This window comes from Orcinus orca, chromosome 9, assembly GCF_937001465.1.
Source record: "Orcinus orca chromosome 9, mOrcOrc1.1, whole genome shotgun sequence".
Taxonomy (NCBI): Eukaryota; Metazoa; Chordata; class Mammalia; order Artiodactyla; family Delphinidae; genus Orcinus; species Orcinus orca.
The window spans coordinates 75,987,330-76,000,465 of NC_064567.1; the positions used below are offsets into that span (position 1 = coordinate 75,987,330).

Below are 13,136 nucleotides of genomic sequence, written 5' to 3' on the forward strand. Positions count from 1 at the left end.
TGAAGTGGTCCAGGTGAGAACCACCTAAGTGAGAGCTGATGGTGGCTTTGACTGGGGTGTGACACTTGAAGGAAGCAAGAGGTCAATTTTTTCTTTTTAAGAAGGGAGATATTACAAATTGGTACAACCCGCTAAAGAGGGAAAACTGTTAATGCAGCACAGAGAGAAAGGATAATGCAGAAGCAAGGTCCTTGATTAAACAAGAGGTGGTGGAGCCCAGGGCACCTTACAGAAGGGTTATCCTTAGGAGTCAGAACAGTTCCACACTCTTAAAAAGAGAAGACAAAGTATATGAATATGCAGTAGTGTACTGCAAGGAGGTTACAGAATGGGCAATATTTGAATGAATGTTTCTATGACTGCTGTAATAAATTACCACTAACTTAGTGGTAAATCACCACTAGCAACACAAATTTATTGTCTTACAGGTCTGGGGACCGAAGTCTGAAATGTGTCTCACTGGGCTAAAATGAGGGTGTCACCAAGTCTGTGTTCCTTCTGGAGGCTCTAGGGGAGAATCTGCTTCCTTTGCTTTTTCAGCCTCTAGAGGCTGCTCACATTCCTTGGCTCAGGGCCCCATTCCTCCATTTTCTTTTTTTTTGGCTGCCCCACACGGCTTGCAGGGTTTTAGTTCCCCGATCAGTGATCGAACCTGGACCCTGGCAGTGAAAGTGCTGAGTCCTAACCACTGGACCGCCAGGGAATTCCCTCCATTCCTTCATCTTCAGAGCTATCAAGAGAGGATCATGACTTTCTCATGCTTGCATCCCTTTGGTTCTCTCCTCTGCCTCTTTCTTCACTTGTAAGAATTCTTATGATTACTCTGGGCGCACCTGAATAATCCAGGATAATCTCCCTATCTCAAGGTCAATTGATTAGCAAACTCAATTTCATCTGCAACCCAATTCTCCTTTACCATTTAAGGTAACATTCAGTCGGTTCCAAGGATTAGGAAGTGGACATATTTGGGGGTCATTATTCTGCCTATCAGATAGGCTGGCAACTTTGGTGATAGAAACATTGCTTTACATTTGTTGAGAAATAAAAGAGTTCATTGGCTGGGAATAAAGAAGGAGAAAGGCATGAAACAGTCTTCTCTGGAAGTGAGAGAAGAGCTTGACAAAAGAATACAGCAAGGCAGTGCTTTCCGTCCACTTGAGGTTTGACTGAGAAAAGTTAAGTGATGTTTTGTGGTTTCCTTTGGCCAAGTGAATTGCTAGGGTAGGTGTCTTGAATATGTGGAGGAAAGACAGAAGACTGAAATTTAAAGTGCTGAGGCGGGGGTGGAGTGGGGAGGGAGGGAGCAGGTGAGCAAAGGTTTGAATGTATACGTAAGGAGTGGTGACAGGAAAGAACCACAGAGAGATGTGAAGATGTGGCCACGGGGAGGGAGAAATGAAACAGCGAAGAACTGCAGAGTAACTGAATTTTAAGTCAAGATGTGGTCAAAGAAATGGCTGAGGTGGACCGAAAGGAAGTGAGTTGTGAAAAGAAGGTGGAGGTCAGAGTGAGATGCCTACAACCACACTGCTGGAGGTGAGAGGGTTTTCGATTACAACAAGGTCTATGGCTGGGCCATGGGAGTGGGTGGCTGCTTGAGAAGGAGAGGAAGGAAGGAGAAGCCACAGGTCATCCACAAATGGAGGCTGAGGCCAGCAAGAATGTGACTGAGGTAGTAACGGAGAGACAGACAGTGAGACTGGTGCTAAAGCAATCAATGAATGAAGGAAAGTGACCAAAAGGGAAGTCACTATGACAATGACAAGCAGGGGTGACATAACCTGATAGCATTTTTTTTCAAGAGCTCAAATTGCAAGGGAAAAGAAAACACGAAAAGGGCAGCAGGAAATAAAGAAGACACCAACATCTCCTACTTGCCCTCCAGTACCAAAGTGTAAGAGAAAAACAAAATCCCCATTTGAGATGGTTACAGGAAAAGCAGTGTAAAAAATAACCAAGTTTCATGAACAGCACCTTTCAGGAGGAAAGGGGAACTTTCTGAGAAAAGGTGGAGAATATAATGGATTCTGCTGACCATGAGCTCCATCAAGTACAGCAGAAGGGTTTGGGAAAGAGTGGAGGGTGGGTCCCAGCAGTGGGGAACTTGAGTCAAATTAGGCTATGCACAAATCCATGAATCTAGATGACAAGAGATGACATTCGAAGTCTGAACTTCTTGGGTAAAACGAGGTGCACAGGATGAAAAGCAAAACTGAATTAGTCTTAATGGTCTCGTAAGGTAAAAAAAAAAAAAACAAAAAAACAAAAAACAAAACTAGGTCTAACTTGCCTCGTTATTGAGACTAGCCTCTTATCTGCAGCAGCCTGCATGCTGCCGTCCCCCTCAGCACACATAATTTCTTCAATTTTCTCCTTATCCAGGATAGATTCTATAGCCAACATTACAATTTCTCCCTTGCAAAAATCCTCATTCCCTCTTCCCCTGCACCTGCCCCTGTTGCTGAAGGAAAAAACACAACACACCATATAGTCTAACTTTAAATTCATAAAAACACATCTCAACACTGTTTAGCTACCCTATGTTTCCACAGAATGTTTGCTTTTCCCACTTTCCAAAATGACCATTTCAAACCATCTCCTTTTTTTCTCAAATATTCCACCGCCACCTCAGTTCTTATTTCACCAAGGAAAACACAAGCAGCACATGGAACAGCCTCCTCTTCCTACAGCAAGATCAGCCCATCTGTGTGCATCTAGACGCACACTTTCTGCACTGCCTCTCATCCTTGCTCCTGCCAAAGACCAGTTCTTCCACTATTTCTGCTCTTATATTCTCAATGTCTTTGGTTCTTTATCCTTTCCCCTGCAAGATAATTTTTCCTTCTCTCCTACGTCATTCCTATGATGTATCACCCATCTTTTTTAAAATAAATAACACACACACACACACACACACACACAAAATCTTCCACTGCACATCCAAACCTTTTCTGCAAGAATTATTTCCAAATGCTGCCACCACTTCTTCAGTTTGCTTTCATCTCCTCCAGCTGAGCTCCGTTCCCCAACTTCCACTAACACTGCTCTTGTCAGGGGCAGCCTCTGTCCACATCAGTCTGACAAATCCAATGGTCACTTCCAATTTCCACCTCATTTGACCTCATGGGAGCATTAGGTAGAACAGTTCTTTCTCGTGGCTCCTGGGAGACCACAGTTCTTGTTTTTTTCCTGCTTTGGTCTCTTTTGCTGGTTCCTCCTTCTCTGACCACCAAATACTGTATTTGACTGTGATCAGGATCAATACTGGTTCCCCTGATCATCTTCAGCTACATGTATTCCAAAAGTAATCCTATTCTTACAGGGGTAGAAATGATTTCTATGCCTGCTAATGATGACTCCTAAATCTTTATCTGCAGTCCTGAATTCTCCCCAGTACCCCAAACTCTGTACCCAACTGCCTATTTACATTTCCACTTAGATGTCTAAAAGGCATCTTAAATTCAGTGCAGTCTAGGAAACTATTTTCTTCCCTATATATTTCCTCCCAGTTTTCCCCACCTCATGAACCAACACACCTATCTACCCCGTTAGCTTCTCAAGCCCAGTAACTTGAGGGCATCTCTGATTCCTCTTTTTCTCTCACATCTCACAACCAATCTATGAATAATTCTACTTACTCCATATCCAAAATCTCTCCAGAATCTAGTAACTATTCACCACCTCCATGCTACCACCCTAGGACAAGTCATTATTATGGCTCACTGGGACTACTAAAACAAGCTTCTAATTCATCTCCCTGCTGCTACATAGCTCTCTCCTAAAAATTTATTCTGCAAACAGCAGGCAGAATGATCTTTTTTAAAACATAAACTGTTCACATCACTCTCTTGGTCAAAACCCACTAATAGTATCTAATCACATTTTAAATAAAAGCCAAAAAACCTTAGTTGGCTTACAAAGTCCTATATGACCCAGACGCTTTTACATCTTTACAATCCGCCCCCTCCTTCTTGCCTACTCTGCTCCATCCACATTGCCCTTCGAACATGCCAAGTTTATTCATGCCCAGAAGATTCCCCCTCAACACACACACACACACACACACACACACACACACACACACACACACACACCCCACCACCACCTCTGCCTCCACCACTACCAACACACTGAACTAAACAAAAACAAAAATGAAAAGCAAAAAAACTGTGCCAGATCATCTTATTATTCAGATCCTCAGTGAGGTCTTCCCTGACTACCTAATCTAAAACAGCCCCCCAGTTACTCATGTGATTTGAATTCTCTATATAGCATTTGTCACAAACTCTATGATATTTTTCCATGTTTACTGATTCCCTCAGCTTTATCCCTATTTGCACTTATTCACCTAACTGTAACTTCAAGAACATACTAACCATGACAGCTTAAACCACTGTATCAAGAAGTACATTATTAAATTAATGAATCCCCACCTTATGCACTGTTACTTAAAGAACTTACCTTATCTACAGACATACCTACTAAGCGATAAAAGATTGAATTCAAAACCAGGTCTATTGATAATAGTTCTTAACTAATATGCATATTATTTCTATTTGCTACTGCTATTCTCCTATCAATTTTCTCCTGTTCATCTTTTCAATTCACATTTGGACATTCAACTTCATGCCATAAATAGCCAAGTTCCTAATTCTTTCTCTTGCAACATCAAGGTAAATGTGTCTGGTCTTAAGGACATTAAGTATCTCAAGCTCCTACAGAGTTTTACAAAAAGTTGAGTTCTACATGAAAGTAAACTTATACTTCTCACACTATAAGCAAAATTGGGTAATGAAATTTTACTTTTAAATAAAATTTTATAGAAGAAAAATACCCATTCATAATGACATTCTGCAGTAATATAAACTACGTTATTAAATTTATAAGAAAAATTCCTGAAGTAACTGGAAACCAGCAGTAACTACTACAGAATTTTCCCTTTGGAGATATGCTAGGACACCAAGCAGAAAGTGCCATGAAACTAACTGTAAAAACAAGAACTTTGATGCGTCAATCTGAACTCATGTGCCTTCAAGAAGATGGGTATCAGGCTCTTACCTCATACGAAGAGGGGTGGGCTGAGGGGAGGAAAGCATACTCACAAAGACACATGGGACATGATGAGCACATACAAACACTCAAAAAGAGAATTCAGATAAGAAAGGAGGGTAGAAAGAGAAGGATCCAGATTGTATGCTCCAGATCTCCTAAAACTGATTCATAATTCTACTCTTTAACTAAAATTTAAACTCTCAAATGATGCAACGTAAGCAACAGGTTTGTACAGAACCATGTAAGACAGCTGCAAAAAATCCATTCCCACAAATTACTTCCAGCTAATCACTATGACTGAAAGAAAAGGTTCATAGAAAGCTTCTGATTAGTCAAAATCCAGTGAGAAATATTTTTCAAAACAGTATGTTCCAAATTAAAAAAAAAAAGTATGTTCCACAGTGCCATGGGAATTCCCTGGTGGTCCAGTGCTTAGGACTCGGCACTTTCACTGCTGTGGGCCCAGGTTCTATCCCTGATCAGGGAACTAATATCTCGCAAGGCACACAGAGCAGCCAAAAAAAAAAAAAGTACGTTCCACAGCATCACAGAAGAAACTGCAGCAAAACTACCCAAATCCCAATGCTTTTACCAGAAGAAGTACATGTGTTTGTTTTCTACTTACCAGTCCTAAAATAATTAATAACTGAATCTCTAGTAATTCCTGGAACCTTGCAGGTGGAGAACAGCATTCGGAATTGATTCATATCTAGAGGAGTATTTCCAACTTTATGAACAGGCAATTTTTCTCTATCAAAACAAACCAAAAAAGTATATTGACCAAGAAATCATTATAAAATTTATAAACCAAACAGTCACACCTATAGTATTTATCCCCAAATGAGTACATTAAGCTTCTCAACATTGTGCGACCTGAGACCTTGGGTAAATAGGTAACCAAATTGACATAACTATCCTTACTTTCTTAACAGCTGCCAGTAGTTCAAGATATGCCAAAGACTTATACTTCCTCTTTCCAATTGCGTGCCTTCCTTTGGAGGCCAATAGTGTTCAATATGGCTTGCAGCACCCCCAAAGTTGACATGCAGTTGTGATGGTATACGAACATCCAGGTAGGCAACATTCAGCCACCAGTCTTCCAGCTAAAAGAAATTGAGAACATCAGCCTAATGCTACTGATAATACTTCAGTGTGTAACTGCTGGGGGGAAAAAAGCTCTATTTGTCCTTTTTTCTTTAATTAGTCTTCAACACTTAAAAACATGTTTCGTTTTAAATCATCACAGATATTAAAAAACGGTACTGTGATCATTTCTTTCTTTCAGAATTATGGGATCTGAATTAAGTTCAACTACATTATCAAAAACATGAAACAAGAAAGCACTGAAACAAACACCTTCAGACTGATCATGCTGAAATCACCAAGTACTCAGAGTACCAGGAGTACCCAACAAAGTACTCTAGGTGTGTTTCCTTAGAGTACCTGGGGTACAATAGATATTCAACAAATCCTCAATTATAACAATTATTAAGGCATTATAATTTTCCTATTTCCTTTTTCATAGAAATATGAAAACTTTTCAGTAGGCTTAAAACTAATTTGGACTTTTCAGTGACACCACTTTCTATGCGTCCCTCTTTCATGACGTGCAATTGAATTTCATGTATAAGTAAGTGGATGTCACCAAATTACCTGGAGCTCTTTTTGAAGAATTTGATGTTATAAACTATAATCGGTCATTTGGAAAAAGATATAAGTGAAAAAGATACAGGCAGAACAACAACTTCTTTACCTTTACCCTAATTTAATTAAAGTCACTCAAGGCTCAAGATTGAGAAAAAAGGCATCTTGAGGTATAAAATTTTATTATTCCATCATAGATATCAAAGGAGAATGAGAAGATCAGCTTGCTTTTTATTTCTAAAACTAAATGAGAGTTACAATCATTATTTCTAGATCAAGGCAATATCTTAAATTACGGAAGCTCATCCTCTGGTTTGTACTACAGAAGCAGAGTAGTTAAGACGAAAAAGTCAAAGAAGGTTCCTTGTGGCAAATTACCGAAATCCTCAGTAATTATGAAACGACTGTCTCCTCAATCTATCTAACTAAAACATAGAATACTCATAACCATTCTCCACTCCAGTTTTGTAATGGCCCTTTTCTCCTACGTACTGTTTAAATATTTGTATGCCACCAATGTGATGTTTATTTTAGTGTTGTGGGACTTTGATTATCTGGGCAAAATGTTTTTCTCAAGCATGGTCTACAGATGACCTGCATCAGAACCACATGGAGTAGTTGTGAAAATCAGGATTTCTGGGCCCCAATTCCAGAGATACTGAATCAGAATCACTGGTCCCAGGAACTCTGCATTTTAACAGGTTCCCCAAAAGGAGAAGAGCCCACACACAACACTTACTTAAAACTTCCCAGAGTTAAACAATTCACTCATTCTTTTGGATGATGATAAAGACAACAATAACTACAAGGATTTTACAGTACAGTAATAATTTAAAAATGAAAGCCACATACACTTTTATTTTTCATTAAGTATCAATATTCTAAGTACAATAACATAAATACCCAATTTCTTTTTTCTTTTGCCCTTTCAAGTAATTTCTGCTGCAATTTTTCTCCAATACCATTTTGAAATTTTTGAACAATTGCTTCAGTTTTCTTATATTCTTCTTCATTTGCAAATGGCTTTACTATAAAGAAAAAAATATGCATTAAAGTACTTAGATATCAAGTACCACAAACTCACCTCAATTATTATTACTTACACAAATCTTGACTCAGTTATATAAAACACTTATGTATTAGAGCAGTCCACTAAATTATAATAGAGTTTACAACATGAAAATGGCTGAAAAGCAATAATGCAAAATACTGGAAAAAATAAAACGGTGGATACTACGTAGTCGATAACTACTTCCCCCAAAATTATTTAAAAATCATTCTAGACGATGATAGTTAAAATGACATACAGGACTATCATCTAGCTACTAGTCCAATAAGAAAGTAAATCCTGTTTAGCCATGACTGAGAGAAATTAAAGCTTCTTTCCACTAATGTCGAAGTAGAGCCTTAAACATTATGAACATAAGTGCAATATGTATGTAAATTTAAATGTAAAGCCTTCCCAGAGCACTGTAGGGTCCCTTCTGGCCAATAGCGATTTCACACACACACACACACACACAAAGAATACAGGGGTCCTAGTCCATGAAAACCAAGTGTTCTGAAAATTAAGCTATAGATGAAAGTAAATTAAAAATCAAGGGGCATTAATATCTTCCTTTTGTTTTATTTTTGTCACTTCAAAGTCTTCTCTTAAAGTTAATTTAAATAGCTGCATTCAGAGAGCACAAGTGAATAATCAGTGAATTTTTTAAAAAAGAAACTAGAATTCCAAGATGAAAGTAGATGCGAAAAAAGAACTAAAAAAAAAATCAGAGGGCTTCCAATTAAACAAAGGGAACTAAGGTCATAAATTTATCGTCACTTCTAGAAACTCACTAAAATGAGAGTAATTAAAAAGGCATAAATTCGGGGCTTCCCTGGTGGCGTAGTGGTTGAGAATCTGCCTGCCAATGCAGGGGACACGGGTTCAAACCCTGGTCTGGGAAGATCCCACATGCCGCGGAGCAACTGGGCCCATGAGCCACAATTACTGAGCCTGCGCGTCTGGAGCCTGTGCTCCGCAACAACAGAGGCCGCGATAGTGAGGGGCCCGTGCACCACGATGAAGAGTTGCCCCCGCTTACCACAACTAGAGAAAGCCCATGCACAGAAACGAAGACCCAACACAGTGAAAAATAAATAATTATTAAAAATAAAAAAAGAATGTTAGCTTAAATCTGGAGGTAAACACAAGAAGCAGATAAAATATTTCAAAATGCTTGCCTAAAGGCATGGGATTGGCAGTGGGGGAAATGAGGCAGAGGACTACTACTTCTTATTGTAAGCCTAAAAGTACTACCTGGCTTTTTAAACTATGGAAAAATTAACATGAGAGAGAAAGACAGAAATGTTTTGGACATTTTAAGGATAATTTTAATTATCATAAGCCTAGAGGAAAAAGCAATTAGACCCTCATCAACTTCTAACAATTTCGCAGTTTTCTAAGTTGCTAGCAATATTAATATATGCTAAAAGACTACAAACATACCTGATTCAAGGTATTTCTTTAATGATTCTTCAAGTGAAGGAACAGGCAGTGATGGAAGAGAATCCTGGTACTGAAATGTTCTTTCCTCACTTGATTTAGCCAACTGATTTTCCATGATGCAATCACAACAGGAACACTAAAGAAAAAAAAAAGCCCTCACAATTCAATTTCATAAATATTCTTTTAGATGCTAGTCCCAACTCACTACATCACTTTTTAGTGACCACAGTATATCTAGGACCTGGTCCTAGTCCTTAGGAATTCATGAACTTGTCAGAGAGAGAAAACCAATTAAAAAAAAAAAGTGTAGACTCAAAAGTGCTAGAGGTCAAGGAGTGATCAGTAAGACCAGTATAATTATCATTTATTGAGCACCTACTATTTGCCAAGTACTGCAATAAGTGTTATAGAAAATGTGTTCTCTCTCTCATATTCATACTATCTCTGAAAGGTGTCGTTCACTGCCATTTTACATAAGAAGTCCAAACTCAAGAGAGATTTAGTAAACTGCCTAAGGTCAAAGCAACAACTCAAATCCAGACCTGTATAACCACAATCTTCCTCCCATACAAAGGCTACATGATAGTGGGTGAGGTCTAAATGGGTAGGTAGAATTCAGATGTGTAGAAAAGGATAATGGGCTGAGAGAAAGAACTTTGAAGAGGAAAACATGAAAAGTTGTGGAAGTCATCCAACTATACAGAGTTACAAAATGTTACAGAGTACATAAATCATATGACAGGCTGCTGTAACCTAATCCTGCAGTGGTGTGAGGCCTAAACAGAATGATCTCATGTATCCCAAAGCAATCTTGTACCTTTTCCACAGATGTATTAATTTTCAGAAAAATCAAAGTAATACAAAATGTGAAAAGAGGTTCCTCAAAGAAGCCTTTATAAATTATATATTAAAATAGCAGTTGAGAAATGAAGAAACATTAATATTGAATAAGAATTTCCTGTCCTTTCAAATACTACCTGTTAAAACTAATTGCAAAGCCAAATAAAATATTCCACTCAGAAAGTTATAGAATAAAACATTATAAAAAACAATGGTGTGGCAGAGACTGTTTTCAGCCAATATAACTTCCCCCCTTCTTTCTTAACAGAATCCTGAGTTTCAGCTGGGTAGACAGCCATATAGCTGTATCTTTCCTACTCTCCCTTGGAGCTCAGTATGGCTTTGCGATGTATATGTTGCCTCCAGATCATTCCCCTGTAAGGAACTACAGGTGTTCTCCTGTGCTTTCTCTCCTCCTCCCTGCCTATCAGGAAAGTCCCAACTGGAACAGCACTTTGTACCCATTTATGGGAGCCAGGTATTGAGGCTGTCAGAATCTTCCTACTAGTCCTGGACTCCTTCTTCTAGATGTATCAAAAAAAAAAAAAGATCTTTTATTTATGCCATTGTAGTTTGGCTTTCTTTGTTAGGGGAGAAGAGCTTAGCCTACACCACTAATATAACTCCAAAATGAGGTACAACAAAGATCTCAATTCCTCTGCTTCTTCTTATCTAAATAGGAAGAAGCACTTCACTTTGACCATCCGCAAACATGCCTTTAGTTCTAATAGAAATGTAGATCTGGGTCCAAATACCAACTCGCCATTTTCTAGCCATATGCCCCTGCACAAATAACTTTACCTGAATTTCTTCATCTGTAGAGAGGATACTCAAATAATCAGAGTTGTTGTTAGGGTTTTCTTTTTTTTTTTTTAATACCTGCAAAACTGCACTGTAAAAATAATCTAGTTTTGAGACAACCATATCAGGCTAGGTAGAATGTCTATGAGCGGCCCCCATGATTCTGCCCCCTCTAATACGCAGAACCTGTGAATATGAGATTATCACTTCCTTGATTGTAATGGTGTTATTGCACAATTGACCTTATTTGAAGTAGGGAAGTTATCCAGGTGGGCCTAATCTAATCACTTGAGCCCTCCGGACCAGAAAGCTTTCCCCAGGAGGTGGCAGAAGACTAGTCAGGGAGATTAAAAACATGAAAAGGACTGGAGGTGCTATCTGGCTTTGAAAATGCAGGTGGTCTCGTGGAACTGAGAGAGGCCCCAGCTGACAGCCATTAAGGAAACTGGAACCTCGGTCCTAAAACTGCATGGAAATTAATTCTGCCAACAACTTCAATGAGCCTGGAGATGGATTCTCCCTCAGAAAGCCCAGACCAACAAACTTTTATTTCAGCTTTGTGAGATCCTAAGCAGCATATCCAGCTAAACTACAGAGACCTCCCATCTACAGAGCTGCTAGTTAATAAGTTTATGTTTTTTTAACTGTTAGGTTTGTGATAAATTGTTATGGTAGCAATAGGAAACTAACACACAGATACAGAAAAAATAAGCTATTCTCTGTATACATCCCTACCACTCACTAGACTTTAGGAATCTGAGACCACGACTACCAGTACCATACTCACAACAGTCTTAACTCACCAAAAGGTACACAGTAAAAATAGGAATTATCAGATTCTTTCATGGAGGATTGTTTTGAACTCTCAATCACAAGGATTAAATAATACAATTCTAAAATAACCTACAAGTGCATTAAGAAAATGATGACGCTGGATTTAATTACAGTGGGCCTCCTGGGAGCAATAAGATGTAAACTCAAAGTAGAAAACAGAATCACGTAAACAAGAAACAGAAACAAGTAAAATAAATAGCTTACCACATACCGGTACACCAAGATCAATTGTTTAGGACTGCCAAGAGCGCGTTGCAACAAATCTGTTTTGGAATCACAGAGATTTGAACTGGGCTGGTGACTGTGGGCAGGAAGAAAAACAAGTTTAACAATTGCAGGGGTACAAAATTAACAGAAACTAGTAAAAGAAGGTGGAAGACGGACAACTTAGGGGTTGGAGGCCCCAAGCCTCAAACTTTTGGCAATCACAGCAAACACACGCAAACAGTCCAGCTGCCAGAAAGCTGGATAAAAATTACTACACTACTAACTAGGTTAACTACTAGGACAACTACACTCCCTTCCATGAGACAGTCCCCAGAAACGATGTACCTCCCGGTGCCCGGGTATCTGGTGCCGGCGCTTTGTCGCAGGACTGCAAGTTCAAAGCTTGGTTCTAGAGACGAGAGGAGTAGAGGGCGACGAGAGGTCGGAGACTCCTCCCACCAACGCAAACGCAGCTCCGCATACTTCAGAAGCCAGCAGGTGAGAGAAATTCAACCAAGCACCACGACGGACCAGCCTAGCGGCCCAGCCTCAAGGATACCTCGCAGACCCCGGCAAGCGAGATGCCTTATGCCACCCCCGCCAGTCCTGGCAACTCACGCTCTCCACAATTTAACGCTGTTCTAACGCCTTAACTTTTCCCCACCCGCGAAGGGTTAGCGGGGGAAGGAGGGAGGAAGAAGGGAGGGAGGTAGGAAAAAGAGAGGGAGGGACGGAGCGCTACTCGGCCGGCTGACTAGTCCCAACCCCCAGCGGCTGAAAAACTCCGCCGCAACGCACAGCTGCGCAGGCCCGCTTCCCTGAGGCCGCCCCGGAGCGGCAATTGGACGGAGAGCCGCGAGGGTCCCGCCCACGGGCACCGGGTAACGGGGATTGGCTGGGAAGCCGCGACGGTTCCGCCCCCCAGCCCCCGCGTACTTGAAGGCGAGGGGGGGCGGGCCGGGCCTGCGCTCTGGTGCGACCTAGCTCCGCCTCCAGCCGTCTGTTGCGGGCAGGGTTCTAGGCTGCGGGCGCTGGCAAGGCTCGGCTGGGCGGACAAGAGAAACAGTCCAAATACAGCCCGGGAGCAGTCAACTACTTGCTGCCGGTGGAGCTCAGCGCATTGCCAGGGACACGGAGGGCTCTAAGGGCCGTGCTCCGCTCACGCAGTTACCTAACCGTCTGGAGCTGATGTAGGAACAGATGGCCCATTTTCACCTGTTCTTCTTCTAGCCCCACCTATGGCTTACCAGCCGCTCTTACCCCGTTC

General features: G+C 40.6%; 1 protein-coding gene across 11 annotated transcripts in view; it reads right to left on the bottom strand.

Moving 5' to 3' along the window:
- Nucleotides 1-12,653, bottom strand: part of CROT (carnitine O-octanoyltransferase) — a 94,817-nt gene extending 82,164 nt beyond the window's left edge. For 9 of the 11 annotated variants that reach the window (XR_004486825.2, XR_007479270.1, XR_004486826.2 and 6 more), the window contains exons 1-6: nt 12,215-12,653; nt 11,867-11,963; nt 9,188-9,323; nt 7,600-7,724; nt 5,974-6,155; nt 5,678-5,802 (exon numbers count right to left, since the gene is read on the bottom strand). Coding sequence is in view for 8 of the 11 variants with exons in the window: in XM_033440222.2 (XP_033296113.1) it covers nt 5,678-5,802; nt 5,974-6,155; nt 7,600-7,724; nt 9,188-9,302 (547 nt within the window). In the remaining 3 variants the exon portion in view is untranslated. The remainder of the gene's footprint in view (nt 1-5,677; nt 5,803-5,973; nt 6,156-7,599; nt 7,725-9,187; nt 9,324-11,866; nt 11,964-12,214) is intronic. The other 2 variants (XM_033440214.2, XM_004263425.4) reach the window with 2 other exon arrangements.
- Nucleotides 12,654-13,136: the final 483 nt, after the last annotated feature.